Source organism: Trachypithecus francoisi, unplaced genomic scaffold (genome assembly GCF_009764315.1).
Source record: "Trachypithecus francoisi isolate TF-2019V2 unplaced genomic scaffold, Tfra_2.0 Lachesis_group14, whole genome shotgun sequence".
Taxonomy (NCBI): domain Eukaryota; kingdom Metazoa; phylum Chordata; class Mammalia; order Primates; family Cercopithecidae; genus Trachypithecus; species Trachypithecus francoisi.
Genome location: NW_022681459.1, coordinates 40896777 through 40911665, shown reverse-complemented (window position 1 = coordinate 40911665; position 14889 = coordinate 40896777). Strand labels below are relative to the sequence as shown.

At 61.5% G+C, this 14889-nt stretch overlaps 1 protein-coding gene across 1 annotated transcript in view; it reads right to left on the bottom strand.

Moving 5' to 3' along the window:
* The window catches only part of RTN4R (reticulon 4 receptor), a 28538-nt gene extending 14288 nt beyond the window's left edge, over positions 1-14250 (bottom strand). The window contains exon 1 of the mRNA XM_033232886.1: positions 13858-14250. Coding sequence (XP_033088777.1) covers positions 13858-13879 — 22 coding nt within the window. The 5' untranslated portion in view covers positions 13880-14250. The remainder of the gene's footprint in view (positions 1-13857) is intronic.
* Between the last annotated feature and the right edge of the window lie 639 nt (positions 14251-14889).

Genomic DNA, 14889 nt, shown 5'->3' with positions numbered 1-14889 from the left:
GCTTGAACATACTGGTAAATACAGGAAGACTTCTGGAATGATTCTTCACTGTATCTTCTTTACAGAGTTAGTCAGGCTTATGCTTCAGCCAAAATGAAGTGCAAACCCAGAAAGAGGAAAACGTGGGACCCAGGAAGCATTAACTGAAATCTCAACAGGCGGTGAAGGGAAGTTATGGGGCAGCAGGACAGGTGCTTGGGGTGAATCTTTACCCAGGGGAAAAATGAGACCCCCCCCCCAAAATAGAAGCCCTGATGTGGGAAAGAGTAAGCCCATGAGGGTGGCGAATGCAGAAAAAGCATCAACTGTAAGCCCCAAGAAAAACAAAAGGCCATGAAAGAGAAGGAAGGTCATCCACCCCATGGCAGGATTGCGAACAACATTTATGTGACCTGGGTTGGGAAACACTGGCTGTGAATTTAACTGATGGCAGCGAGACAGCTGTGCCGGGGAGTGTGCTGGAGGAGACAGAACTGGATAGAAGCTGAGGAAATGTGGTGGCAACCACTGGCAAAGCCAGGGAACAGAGGCAACAGTGGCTGCCTCCCAGGAGGATGAGGAGCAGGGGCAGATTGAGCCCATTCTCCAGACCAGCCTTCGAGGCCAGGTGCAGGTGTTAACTCTGTGCAATATGTTGTTGACCGAATGTTATTGTTTTTAAAAACAACTGCATATTTGGCACTAAAATCTCAGAAAACAGAGATAAATAGAAAGAAAAAAAGAAAGTGTATCTTCCAGAAGGTGGAGACAAATGTGGGTTAGAAGCAGGTGTCTCCAAGGTGCAGGAGGAGAGAGGAACGGTGAGAGCTCAAGAACACCTGGACACACAGCCCGGGGCAGCTGGCAGCTGGCCACGGAGGATCCACATGCCGCTTTTCGGTCCCCTGCTCAGCCGAGAGTGGCTGAGGATGCATCTGGGTCTCCCAGGACACTATGGGCTCTTGGCCCCAGAGACTCCGCAATCCACATACCCAAAGGGGCAGCTTCTGGCCTAAAAGCCCAACTCTGTGCTTGGGCCTTCCCTGCAGGCCAGGCAGCTGCTCCCTTCGCCCAGCCTCAGAGTTCCTGCCTGCCCACCCAGCCCAGCCCTCACACTGTGATGAAGCCCCATCCCTGGATTCCCCTTACCCCTGCCTGCTCCTGTCCCCTCCTTGTCCCAGATCTGAGCCCCCCACTCCAGGCTGGGGCCCCTCAGGAGCAGAGGGTAGGGGTGTGCGGTCAACACCCGGCAGGGGTCACTTAGCACTGGGGTGGGTGCGCAGCACCCGAGCCTCCTTCCTGACCTTGGCTGAGTGCACACGGGCTTCTCTCAGCTGCTGTGAGAGCCCCCAGTGCGTCTCCGCAACCAAACCAATGCACGCACACAGCGGCGATGTGAATAAGTAATTGCTCTTTTATTAACAAGTGATAAATTATTCCTATATGATTGTGTGTGATAACTCTTCCGTATTTGAAATCAATTTGGGATGGAAACTGTTGTTGGCTTCTCACCCACGATGGGGGGAGGCCCAGGTGCTGCTGCCTCTTGGAAAACGAGGTCAGTGTATTTCAGCTACTTCCTGAGGCTGATGCGCCGCCCCACTGCGCAGGGCCAGGGGAAGGGGGTCAGCTGCCCTCCGGGAGGCCGGGCAGTCCAGCCTTATTTCCTCAGTATCTCTGTCTGGGACCCACCCTACCGAGCCCAGGGCACAGAGGGGTCCCCCAAGCCCAAGGCCACACTGGGCGTCACCACAGAGTCGTCAGGGGTTGGGGGGCCATGCACAGGCCATACTACACTCATCCCCCCATGTAAGCCCCAAAGACTGGGCAGCCTGACCTTTCATCCCACAGAGGACACCCCAGCACCCAGCTGGTCTCCTGGCCTGCCCGGGCCACCCCACGGGTGGCTTCTCAAACCTGCAAGGGCGTAAGCCATTCTCCTAAAACTGTCCTGATGATTTTACAACAGCCCTGCCCCCATCCCCTTTCCTTCCTCCCCCAGCCTCACAGAGTAGGGTCGGGGGACTCAGCCTGTTCAGGGCAGCCCCTGAGCCAGGCCTCAGCACCTCTTCTGTTAATGCATATTTAAAACCTTGCAACCCACCCGGCAGCCAGCCAGCCAGCCAGCCAGTGCCTCCCTCCCAGGCCAGGCGTGCAGGAAGCCATGCCCCGCCCCGCTCGCTCCTCCACTGGCTGCTTCTCCAACCCCCATCATGGCTGCAGCAGACCTGGAGGCCCAGTCACCCCCAGGCCCAGTCACATGACCCTACTCAGGCACCACCTGTGCCTCCTGGCTGAGTTTCTCATCTGAGAAATGGGAGGGCTGGGTCTGGGTGAGGCACTTCTGTGGGCCCACTCCCAGGGTCTCCTTCACACCCCTCTACTTCCACCCACTGCCAGGGTGACCATTCCACTCCACACCTCACTGGCCCACTTAGCAGACTTCTGTGTGGCTTGTTTCTGTCAGTTGAGGCACCCTGAGCTTCAGGCTCCACAGGGGCTGGTGACCCGCATACAGGAGGTGCTCCATAAATGTTTGTCATGTGAATGCACTAAACGCTCATCACTAAGGGCAAGTGGCAGGCTTTGTGCAGCTACAGAAACAGCATTCCCCAGGATGTTCAGCCCTGGGAGAGAGCCTTGGCCCACAGCCCATGAGGCAACGGATGTTCCTGGGGTGGGGGCATGGCTTCAGTACCCCAGTGCCAAGGGCGCCGTCTCTAAGTAGCAACACGGATAGCTTTACTTCGGTTACAGCTCAATGTCTGCGTCTCCCCCATATTCACGTGTTGAAGCCCTAATCCCCAGTGTGATGGTATTTGGAGGCAGGGCCTTTTGGAGGTGATTAGGGTTAGATAAGGTCACAAGGCTGGGGCCCTTACCATGGCATTAGTGGCCTGGAAGAGAAAGAGACCTCAAAGAGCGCATGCCCTCCTCTCTCTCCACCCTTCCATCCCCCACCACGTGAGGGCACAGTGAGGAAGTGGCTATCTGCAAGCCAGGAAGGGAACTCCCACCAGAACCAGCCCATGCTGGCACCCTGATCTCAGACTTCCAGCCTCCAGAACTGTCAGGAAATGCGCTTCTGTTTAGTATACCTTGTCTAGCGTATTTTGTCATGGCAGCCTGATCAGACTACTACAACTTCCTTCTTAAAACTTCGGTGTATTTTTCCAGATTTTCTACAATGAAAATGATCTTGTAAAACAAAATCAAGGATGTTTTTATTTTTCTTTCTTTTTTTTTTTTTCAGACGGAGTCTCACTCTTCTTGCCCAAGCTGGAGTGCAATGGCACAATCTCGGCTCACTGCAACCTCTGCCTTCTGGGTTCAAGTGATTCTCCTGCCTCAGCCTCCAGAGTAGTTGGGATTGCAGGTGTGCGCCACCATGCCCAGCTAATTTTTGCATTTTCAGTAGAGATGGGGTTTCACCGTGTTAGCCAGGATGGTCTCGATCTCCTGACCTCATGATCCGCCCTCCTCGGCCTCCCAAAGTGCTGGGATTACAGGTGTGAGCCACCACGCCCGGCTAAGGGTGTTTTTCGTTTGTTCCGTTTGGTCTCATGCTGACACTGGGCCAGGTGGAAGGGTGGGTGAGTCTGTCTTGCAGGTGGCAGGAGCCCCCTCCATGAGCTCCCACACCCCAGGGTCCCTGCCCATTGTGATTGGCCCTACAGGGCAGTCCTGGAAACAGGTCAGGGCTCGGGGTCCTGGCTCTGCCTGGGGAGGTCTCAGGCAGGCCCCCCAACTTCTCAGAACTGGTTCCCTCAGTTGGAAATGGAGATAATAAGGCCCACCTCACGGCGGGGGGTGGAGGTGGCCCATGGCTTATGGTGGGTGCACAGGAAATGCCTGATCCACCCACCAAGAATGGGGCAGCCTGCACCTGGCCTCTCCCTGGAGGACCTTCTCACATCATCCCCGGGGGGACCGCCATCCCCATCCCACAGAGGAGAAAGCCCAGCTCCAAGGCCAAGCTGCAGCTAGGAAGTGCTCTGCTGGCACCCTACCTGGCTCTGACCCCAGGCCTGAAGCCAGCACCACCTGAGGCTCTGTTGCTCCAAGGCCATCGCCCCTACTGGCTTTTGCTCAAGGAGCTCCCCCTCCAGAATGCCCTGCTCTATTCCCAGACACACTCCCTCTGGGGGGCTCTTCTCTCCCAGCCCCAACCCTGCCACCCCTAAGGAGGCTGGCCCCTTCCCAATCCCTTCCTCATCTACCTTGCCAAGGTGTCCATCCTCAGACCCAATGGGGCCACCATGGGAGCCCAGCTGGGAGTAATAGCCCATAAGCTCCTGTCCATGGGGTACTTAGGCAGGGAGGGGCACCAGCTTGGCTGAGCATAAGTGACAGGCTAGGTGGGTCTCGACCTCACCCTGGGCCTGGGGTAGCCCCATGCAAGTGAGGATGACGAACACGGTGGACACCCCCAGGCAGAAAGTGAGCCACAGGGGGCTGTGCAGGACTGCAGCCCTTCCCTTGCCTCAATTCACTGGAGAGTAACCTGTTACTCCCCCGGCTCCCAGGGCCCTCATCACCTCGAGACCTGGAGGCAGTGATGGAGACTGTCCTGCAACATCAAGCTCCGTGTGATCTGGGGGCCAGGGGATCCTGAGTACCCTGCCTCCTGGAGCGCTCTGCCTGCAGGGGACAGTAGCGGCACCTTCAGGTGGGGTGGTTGGGGTGGCTTCCTGGAGGAAGTGATACCTCAGCCGGGGGGTGGGGTGGGGGTGGTCCTGACATATGCCAAGGCTGGGGGTCAAATGTGCACTGTCTCTCAGCCAGGAGGGTGGAGGCACTGGATCACTGTGGCCTCAGGTGTCCAAGTCACCTGCCCCTGGCGTCCCTGGCTATGACAAAGGCCCTGGTGGGCAGCTTGGGGTTGCAGGCAGGCCACGGCATAGGGGAGGGCACAAGGGGAGGTTGGTGCCCCACCCATCACCCATTGTCCACCTCAGGCCACCCCAGGGGACCGGCCTCCGCTCCGGCAGCGGGTGAAGAATGGAGTCCATTAGGGCCGCCATCTGTCTCAGCCATGACGGGTCCTCGCGGTGACATCCAGGAGGTATGTAGATAGAATATCTTTATGGGGAGAGTTTTTCTTTTGCCAATTTTCAAATAGGAAGCCAGACACTTGTCACACCTGTCCCTGTGTCAGCCTCTGCCTGACATAAATTGGGGCCGAGGCAGGGAGATGAAAGACAGCCTGGACGCAGCTGGGTGTGCAGGGGCCACGTGTCAGGCTGAGGGAGCACCAGAGTCGCGGGCAGCCTCCTGCTGGGGCCAAGGGGAGCTCGCCCTGCCGTCCACCTCCGCAGTCTCTGCCCCTCCCTCCACTCCCTTCTGGACCCACAAGTTCTTCACCTGCCCTCCCCCAAACCAGAACCCTCTAAGCATCTCACATGGGCAGTGGGCTGTCCTGCAGCCACTGGGCTTCTGCTAGGGGACACTGGAGCCTCCTCAGTTCCCAGGCCAGCAGCTCCAGCTCCTCTTTCAGACCTGGGGCCCGTGTGGCCTCCATGAGCGCTCAATGTGGGGGGCTCAGAGTCCTCAACCCCCCCCCCACCGCTGGCACTCCTAGGGACCTTGTAGGCTTCAGCATGTCTCCCTGGAATCTGAGGGGCTTGGGGGTGGAGCATGTCAAGAATCTCAAGGTCCCTGCCGCCCAGCACGGGACTGTCTTGGAACTGACGCCAGGAAGAATTTGCTAAGAGAATGAAGGGAGAAGCAAGTGACCTCTGGGGGCCTCTCCTGCATCGGGGACTGGTCCAGGGCCCTCTGGGAGTGTATCTTGGTGCCTGAAACTGCATCAAGGATGAGGAGAGGAGGACCCTCCCCAGGGGACACTTGGGGTTCACCTGGCAGGCCACACTCAAGTCCACAGTCCCCCATGGTCCTAGCAGGTAGGGCATGGGATGCACCCAGCTGAGGGGACTGTGGCAGTCCTGCTTCTGTATCACATGGCCCTAGGGGCTCATCTGTAGCCCCCAAGGGAACCCCGAGAAGCCAATCCCTGCTAGGCTCATGGGCTACTACCTCATACAGCCCCATCCCTTGGGAGGCCCTGAGGAGCCCTGGGGTTGGGTAGGGCATGACCGGCCAGCTCCATGCTCCCTGACAAGGGGGCCTGGATGTCCAGGGAGAGCTGGGAGGGAAGCGGAGACTCAAGTGGAGAGTGTGTGGGAGGGAACTTGGCTGGGCTCCACAAAGGAGGGGGCGCCAGGGCCGACTCCCAGGTTCCTGGTGGCATGTGTGGAGGCAGGTGGGGCCAGGAGCACCAGCACGGCACATCTGGCGTGACCTCGGGCCAGCTCCTCAGCCCTCCCTCAGCAGCCGTGCTGGTAGCTGGCCAGGCCTGGGCGAGTGGGTTCCCCAAGTGGGTTGAGTGGGCTTCTGGGACAGAGGCCATGCCTGGGGCCAGGTGGCCCACCCTCCCAATACCCAGTCCCACCCTGCCCTGCCACCACCGAGGACTCTGCCCCAAGGACCAGGCAGGGACAAGGCATCCTCTCCAACTGCACTGCGAGGCCAGCACAAGTGAAGGGCAGGACAGAAGCCTCCACACAACAAAGGCAGAGGACCCCATACTTCCCTCTGAGTCAGCGCAGAGGTCCTGCGGCAGAGCTCCCATTGGAACCCAAACTGCGCTGCGGGCTCCTCACTGAGAAATGGGGACTGCTTCACATGCACCCAGCCTCCCCTCCGGACTCCACAGCTGCTAGCCCTGCCTGGAGCCTGTGCACCCCACTCCTACCCCGTCATGGCCTCTCAGCCCCACCGTCACTTGGGCTCCCCTGGCATGAACTAACGTGTCTCTCAGGATGTCCTATGAGGACCCTCACAGCAGAAGGACTGATGGGGAGGGGTGGCCCCAGAGAGCAGTTCCTTCTCTGTACCCACCAGGGTTCAGCAGAGGCTCCTGCTCCAGGCAGTACAGTGGAGCCCACATGCCCATCCCCACTGGCTACACGGGCCGGCCAGAGTCCAGCCTGCATCCCCCCAGAGCAGGACAGGACAGGTAAGAAAGGGCTGAAAATCTGGGAGGCCCCCAGGAGGTGAGGGCCCGGCCACTCCTTCCCACAAGGCCCTGAGGCCCCAATCACCAGTCTCGATTTCCACAGCTAGTTTAGCCCAGGCCACGAAGGGGTGTGCAAGTGCCTGGCCTGGACGAAGGGGGTCCCTGGAGCAGGTACACCAGGAGCCTGCAGCTTGCCCAAATCAAGCTTCCACGATGGCTGGGCCCTGTGGGCAGAGCTCACTCACCACCGCTCCAGTTACAATAGCCACATGCGGACAGGGAGGCTGAGAGGGTAGGGGCTCCCCAGGGGAAACAGAGCAACCCTTGTGCAGCCATCTGGGCCAACTGATCTGCACCTAACAGCCAGCCTTGAGGGCCATCAACCCTGGGGTCTCCCAGAGCTGACCCAGGGACAGACGGGCACCAGGCACTGCCCACAAAGGTGCAAATGATCCTCCTCACTGGCACCTGGGCCCTCCCTCCCTGCCAGTGTGGCTGTCCCACTCTTCATGGCTTTCTGCATCCTCAAGCTAGGCCTGGGCTCTTCAGGTAGAAAGGCGGAGGCAGACACAGGTGACAGGCACTGGGATATAGGGACAGGGGCTTCCCTTGTGAGGATGGAAAAGAAGGTTCCTACGTGAGACCCTCTCTAGCCCAGGCCCTGAGAACGAAGGGGCCAAAGCTTCATCTAGGGGCAGCCATGGGGGAGTTTAGGCAGGCAGTGCCTGGCTGGAAACATGTCTTAGGGAAGCAGTTGAATCCCTGGGTGGGGAACAAGATGGTAGGCAGGGAGCCGGGGCCGGCTGTGGCCACAGGCTGGGGACGGAGGCCAGGTCTGAGGCTGGCCCTCAGTGAGGAGTGAAGGGGATGGACCAGAAGATGGGGTGCAAGTTTGACACTGATTTTGCCTTTGGAGATGGGTAGAGGGAAGAGGCTGGGACTCCGGGCTTGGACGTTGGGTATGGAGGACGTGACACTAGCAGACGGGCTGGATCTGGAGGCCCAAGGTGTGCAGTGGGGGGAGCTGTGTGTGCAGGAGAGATGCGGAACTGCCGGGGCACTAGGGAGCCTGAACCCCTGCTCCAGTGCACAGGCCTGGCACACGGCAGGGAGGAGGCAGTCACCATTCCCTGACCCGCCCGGGCCTGGGAGGCAGGGCAGAGCTGGTGACAGGCCAGGCTGGGGCCTTGGAATGACATCTGGCATGTAGCAGTGGAGGGGGGCACGTAACTGGGGACTGTGGACTCCCAGCTGGAATCCACCTCCACCTTCCACATCCATGCACTGCCTTTCAGTCTTTACTGAGCACCTGTTGTGTGCAAGGGCTGCCCTAGGCCCTGGGACCACCAAGGGCCAGCCCTCCGCAACCCCAGCCCTGCACTCAGCCCCAGCCCACTTCCTCCAGAGCCCCACACCCCACACATCGAGGCCTCCAGGCGTTTCCCCACTCTTGAGGGCACTGAGCTGGGAACACCACCTCTGGCTACCAGCCGTGGACTGCAGATGAGGCCTGCGGTGACCAGGAAGGGTGGAGCTGCCCAAGGTCACACAGCAAGCTGACACTGCACAAGCTGATCCCACGGCTGCCCAGCCTTGGGGAATGGGGGACTTCTGGCATGTCCCCGAGCTGGCCTCATCTGGGCCCTGGCAGAAGGCAAATGAAGGCAACATCTCAGCAAGGTTGTGACAGTTGGGGATCCAGGCAAGAAAGGGACAATCCAGGAAGGCTCCCAGGAGGAGGTGAGGGGCCTGAAGCCCACCCTGGCCTGAGCCCCTCCTCAGCACTCCAGCCTGCCTAGCCCTACCCCCTTCCTCGACAGGCCCCTCACCCAGCCTCAGCCTCGGCCTGACATTTCCCGTGACATTTGCTGCAAAGAAATAGAGTCATAAATCCAAAGGTTAAATTTGCACATTGCCTCAAATTGCTGGGAGAAGCAGTGGTCCCTCCACCCACTGGGCGCCCCGTGGGTGCGGGGTTTGTGTGGAAGGGTCCATCCATTCCGGGGCCCTTGCTGGAGGCCCACAGGTCTCCTTCTCTGGTCCTCGAGGCACCTCAACCACTGTTTCCCAAAACAGGTTCCTGGGCACACCAGGCCCTGAGGTGCATCGCACAGGGGTGCCCCTCAGAGAAGGTGCTGCCCACCCCCCTCCAAAACAGGGCCCAAGACACCCTGCGGGAAAGGAGCACCATCAGCACCATTTAATCCAGCACGTCCCACATTTGACCACAAAGCCCTTATGTGACACCCACCAACATTCCAAAGAACTTCAACTCCATGGACCGTGCCCGGTGACAGCCAGCTCAGAATGCCAGGGTGCCGACTGGAGGGCCGAGAAGCACCCGGGGGCTCAGGGCAGGCTGCTCTGAGTGAGGCTGGGTCAGCGCCTGACACTCCACTTCCAGATCAGCCTGGCTCCATGTGCCAGGGCCCTGAATGGGGCTTACCGCCTGCCAGGCCTATGTAGACCTACATGGGGACCCTAGCCTATGCCCACTCAGCACCTCCTAAGGCCACTCTCGAGATGTGCCAACAGCCCTGCCTTTCTTCGCCTCCTGGGTCTGGCTGCCATGGGCCGCCTCCATCAGACAGGACACAGTTGCGGGACGGTGCCAGCACCACTCCATGCCCTGCTGCCCCACAGAAGAGGCCCCACAGGCCATAGTGGGCAAGACCAGAAGCTGTGTGAAAGAGGCAGGGGAGAGGCGGCCGGCCCCAAGGCACCCAGTGCACAAATGGCCGCCCAGAGAGCCGACGGCCGGAAACAGACTCTACTCACTCACCATCACCCGCCCGGCTGGCCCACGGTTGTCAAAGACCTCAGCGGGTTAGGAGGGGCGGGATCTGGCCCTGCTGCCAAGTCCCCTGAAATCAGCCCAAGCGTCAGGGGAGGGCCATGTGACCAGCCCCCGGACCTGGTGGGTGCCAGCTGAGGACATGGTGGGGTGGGTGTGCAGAGCTGCATCTCCCGGTGCCCAGCTCCACGGCCGCAGGCAGTGCAGGAGGCCAGTACAGGTTTGGATAAATAAATGATGGTGCATTCTCAGGAAGGGATTCCACACACACCAGAAAACCCATGATGCACAAGAATAGTTCCCGATGTGCAAAGTGTTTAAAATACAGCGATAAAAGAAGAAACGGCAGCACAGAACACCTGGTGTGGGGGGACCCAGCTGGGCCCAGGGACAGTGCAGGGAGATTTGTGGGGTGGGGCAGCATGCCCGTCACTCCGATCGGGCTTCCCCGGGCCACTCTGTGACCTCCTATCCTTTAAAGCATTCAATCCTAGAGATGCATGATGCCAAGGATCACACCCCTTGATTTGCCTGGCTGGGAAGAGAATCTGACAGGCCAGGAACAAACCAACGAATGAACCAATGAGAAGGTGAACGGCTAGTTGGGGCAAATGCAGTGTCTGGATTTGGTTTTGAGGGTGCCTGCGACCTTGGCCTGGGTGCAGCCAGGCCGCAGAGCAGGGACACTGAGAGGTGCAAAGAGGGCATCTGCATAGGTGCAAGGGCAGCAGGTGGCCAGGCCAGCTCCTTCGGACCCCAAGGCCCAGGCCCTGAGTGGCTGCAGAGGGTCAGGCAGGCCAGCCTGGGGGTCAGAGGTCAGGCTCACCAGAATGGGGATGGGACAGCATGAACCTCATTGATCAGACAGTAGCCAAGCGTCAGGAGCCCTCACTAACCCTGTGCCAGGGCCGGGCGGGGCGCCTGGCTCATACACGCATTTGTTCGTTTCCAGGTCATCCTGGAACTCCCTGTGTGCTTCCTGCTCTTGACCCCTTTCCCAGGCGCACAGACCGAGGCTCCCGGTGAGAGGTTCCGGGCCACAGGCCCAGGATAGCAGGAGGGCTCCTCTGCCTCCTGCCTGTCCTGTCCTCACCAGCTGGACCCTCCTGGTGCTGCACCGGCTGCACAGGGCCGTCTGTGCCACAAAGCATGAATTCAAGGCTGGGGCAGGGACGAGGAGGGGGCTGTGCTGCAAGGCTGCACTGTCTCTGGGTGGAGGGAGGAGGAGGGCATTGTCCCACATGCCCTGGCCCTCACAGCCCGCCTGTCACTCACAGCAACAGCAAACAAACCCAGGCCCCTCCACAGGCTGTGGGCCAGTCCCCAGCCTCCCAGGACAGCAGGACCTTCCCCACCTTCCAGGGCCCCAGCCCCTGTGCGGGTGTCCTCCACAGACCCTCCACAAGCCCTCTGGCTTTCGGAGACCTGCTGGGCCAGGCCCTCCCTCAGCCTCTCCCCTGCTTCTTGCTCCAGGCAAACCTACCTTTCTGCCAATTCCAGTGGAAGGACCCTGACACAGGGAAACTCAGGCTCAGGGGTTCCACAGCCCCCCAGGTGAGGAACAGGGGGAGGGCAGGGAGGGAGTGAAGGTACTGCAGGGGTGTCTCCCAAGCTGGGCAGCATCCCTGCCCTGTCCCCTCCACCCACCTGTGACCTCAGTTGCCTGACTAGGGGCTTTTATTGTCCCATCTGCAAATGGATGGGGTGAGGGGCCCAGCTGGCATGCACAGGTCCCAGGAAGACTCTGCTGGGTGGGGGTGTGGGGAGGTGTTCTGGGCATTCTGCAGGCAGAGGCACTGGAGTCAGAACTCCGCGGGGAAAGCTGGGCCAATTCCGCCCAGCCTCAGCCTGGAAGTGCCCCGATAATCCCTGACGACTGGCCCATGTTGCAGGTGAGGAAGACTGAGGCAGAGAGGTGACCTGTCACACCCAAGGTCACACCACCAGCAGGTGGCTGAGCCAGGACCCAAATCCAGGTCATGGTTCTGCCACGGCAGGCCCTACATGTGCCCCTCTGCCCAGTGGGGTCTAGGTGCTGATGGCCACCCATTCCCATCCCTGGCATGGGAGCTCACTTCCTCCTCACCTCAGTGGAGCAGAACAGGGAACAGCACCCCCTTTATAGATGAGAAGACTGAGGCTTAGAAAAAGAGACTGGCCAGCCCCACTGCTTCAGCTGCCCCTCTGCTAGTATGTTTCACCCTCACACAACCTACGAGATACCCTGCGGGTCCCCACTCTACAGATGAGTCACTGGTGTGGCCAGGGGAGCAGGAGGTGTGGCCTGCCACTCTGAGCCCTAGCCTGGGGCCCTTGCCAAAGTGCCAGTGGGCCACCCTTGCCCATCATGCAGCATGGCATCCATCTGCTCAGCACCCTACACAACACCGGAGGTAGGGGAGCCCACCCCGGAACCCCTCACCAAGAAGGTCCTCACCATGGAGAAACTGAGGCACTGGAGGCAGGGCCTCTCTGCAGTCACTCTGGGTCACGTGCTCCAGTCAGCCAAGCTGCAGTGGACACCAAGGGTGCCCACAGTCTGGCCTGTTGGTCACAGTGTTGACCTCATGCCCTGAAATGGGTCGTCCCTGCCCAGGCAGGTTCCAGCCCACCATCGTCTTTCACTGCCTCAGCCCTGGTGCGTGGGAGCGGCTGGGAGACCCTGTCCCTCACACGCTGGGCTGGGGGCGTTCAGTGAGTCCCCAACACACATTCCAGGGCCTCTGCTCCAGATTAGGCCACAGCCCATCTAGGCACACAAGGGGCACCCACACCCTGGAGGCAAAGAGACATATGCCTATGTGCCCACAGGCACACATGATCACGCGCACAGACACACGTGCAGACGCATACCAAGTTACACACGCGCGCGCACACACACACACACACCTGAGGGGGAGACCCCCAGGACACAGAGGCAGGCAGGAAGAGGTGGGGCAGAGGATGTCTTGCCCCTGTCTGTGGGCCTGGCCTCCCCACTCAACACATGAACGTATGGGTGCAGGAGTGGGTCTTGCGAAAAGGGCCCCAGCATGTGCCACCCGTGGAGACCACAGCAGGCATGCCGCGTGCATGCATGTGTGGCCGTGGGCGTGCAGGCGGGGGCGAGGACACAGATATGCACCCTCAGAGTCTGTGTGTGCTCCCAGTGTTTGTGCATGTGCACACTGGGGTGGCGTTGGCATGCATGTACACCAGAGGTGTGCAAGTGTGCAGTCCGTGTAGACACGTGCACGTGCAAGGAAACGTGTGTGCAGCCTGCGGCACCATGGACATCAGCAGGGCAGCTTGGGTGGACACCTGGGGAGCACCCTCCAGGCAGGGCATGCCCAACTCACATGAAGCCCACCTTCCCTTGCCCCCACTGCGGGACCTCACACCGAACTGGGGGAAGGAGTCTCACGGGGGCTGCTAGGGAGGGATTGTTGATTCCCCCACCGCCCCTGACTCCCCCAGCCAAGCCTCTCAATGTTCCTCGGGCTGCGAATGGCGGGCGTTGCTGCCTCCTCTCACCGCCTGCCCTGGAGGCAGCGCTGGGACAACCCTGTCCCCCACGCCCTCTACTGCTGCCAACGCCTCCATTCATCCCACTGCGGCCTGACCTCGGAGAAACGGGAGGTTCTGAGCCCAGTCCTCGAGGCGGGGGTGGAGGCGGCCCAACACCCCCACCCACCCTCGGTACCCACGTTTCTGCAAAAAAACCCGCTCGTTAACCCCTTGGTGGCCGGGGCGCTCCGCGACCGGACCCCGCCCTTCCAGCCCGCGGCCCCCGTCCCGGACCTGGCCCAGCATCGGGGACCCCCGGACCGCCACCCTCGGCCCTGCTGTCGCCGTCAACTTTCCCGGGAAGCGGCAACTTTTCCTGCTGCCTCCGGCTCCGCCCTCCCAGGGCCGGGGCGCCAGCGGCCCCAGCCTCGCGCGGCACTGCGGTGGCCTTCCCTGCCGCCCAGCTACGCTGCCCCCGCCTCGGCAGCCCCGGACGGGCCCTGCGGCTCCGGGGAGGGGGCGAGCCATCACCCTCCACGCCCCGCCGCCGGCCGGGCTCGTGTGCCGCGCGGCCACTCACCTCCAGTGGATGCCCTCTTCATCGTAGGGGTTGGGCGGGGCGCGTCGGGGACTGAAAGTCGCTTCGGGGCGGGCGCCCGTCTCCCCGCGGCCGGGTCCGCATCCAGGCGCCGCCGCTCCGGCCCGGCCCCGGCCCGGCCGCGGGACGAGGCTCGGCGCGCTCCGCTCCGCCGGGCTCGGGCTAGGCTCCGGCCGCGGGTGCGCGGGGCGCGCAGGGCGCGCAGGACTAGGGCGGCGGCGGCGCGGACTGGCGGGGCGCTCGCAGCGCGGGCCGCCGGGAGGATGAATGTTTTATGGGATCAGGTGGTTTGACGCGCGAGGAATCCGCCCGATTCCCCCGCCGGCCGGGGCGGGGCGGGGGAGGGCCGGGGCGGGGCCTCCCGGCGGGCGGGGCGCTCACCTGAGCTCGGCCCCTGGCCCGTGCCGGGGCTGGGGAGCGCCGGCCGGGGTGGGGGCGTGGGCGGCGCGGCGGGCCGGGGCGAGCAGGCCGGGCCGCAAGAGGCGCTCAGCCCGCCCGGTGCACCGGCGCCGCGCGGCCCCAGACAAAGGCGGCGCATTCCTAAAGAGGCGGCGGCCCCTGCAGGCCGCCGAGGGGATGGCGGCCTGGGCCGGAGCGGCCGGGGGCGCAGGCCGGAGGGTGTGGCGGCCTAGGCTGGCCCGGTCCCCAAGCGGGCAAAGGCTTTGTACCGAGGCCTGGGGATGGCCTCTGCCTGACCCAATCCCTTCCTGGCCTCACGAAACCCATGAATTCCCCGCCCCCTGCACAGAAGCCCCTTGCTGGAGCACCGATCGCCCCCATTTTTCAGTAAGAAACAGGCTCAAGGCTTAAGAGAGTTCTGGGGGCCCTTCTGGGCCTTTGTGGCCCTCTCTGCACATTCCAGAGAGGGGACCCAGGCCTGATGTTACCCGTAACCCAGCAGGGGTCCCCCACCTCTTCCCTCCTGCAGAATGGGGGCTCCAAACCCAGAAGACGCTCTCCGAGGCCACCTGCTTAGTATCCCCCACTTTACCAAGCCAGCCCCCCACGGGCGGG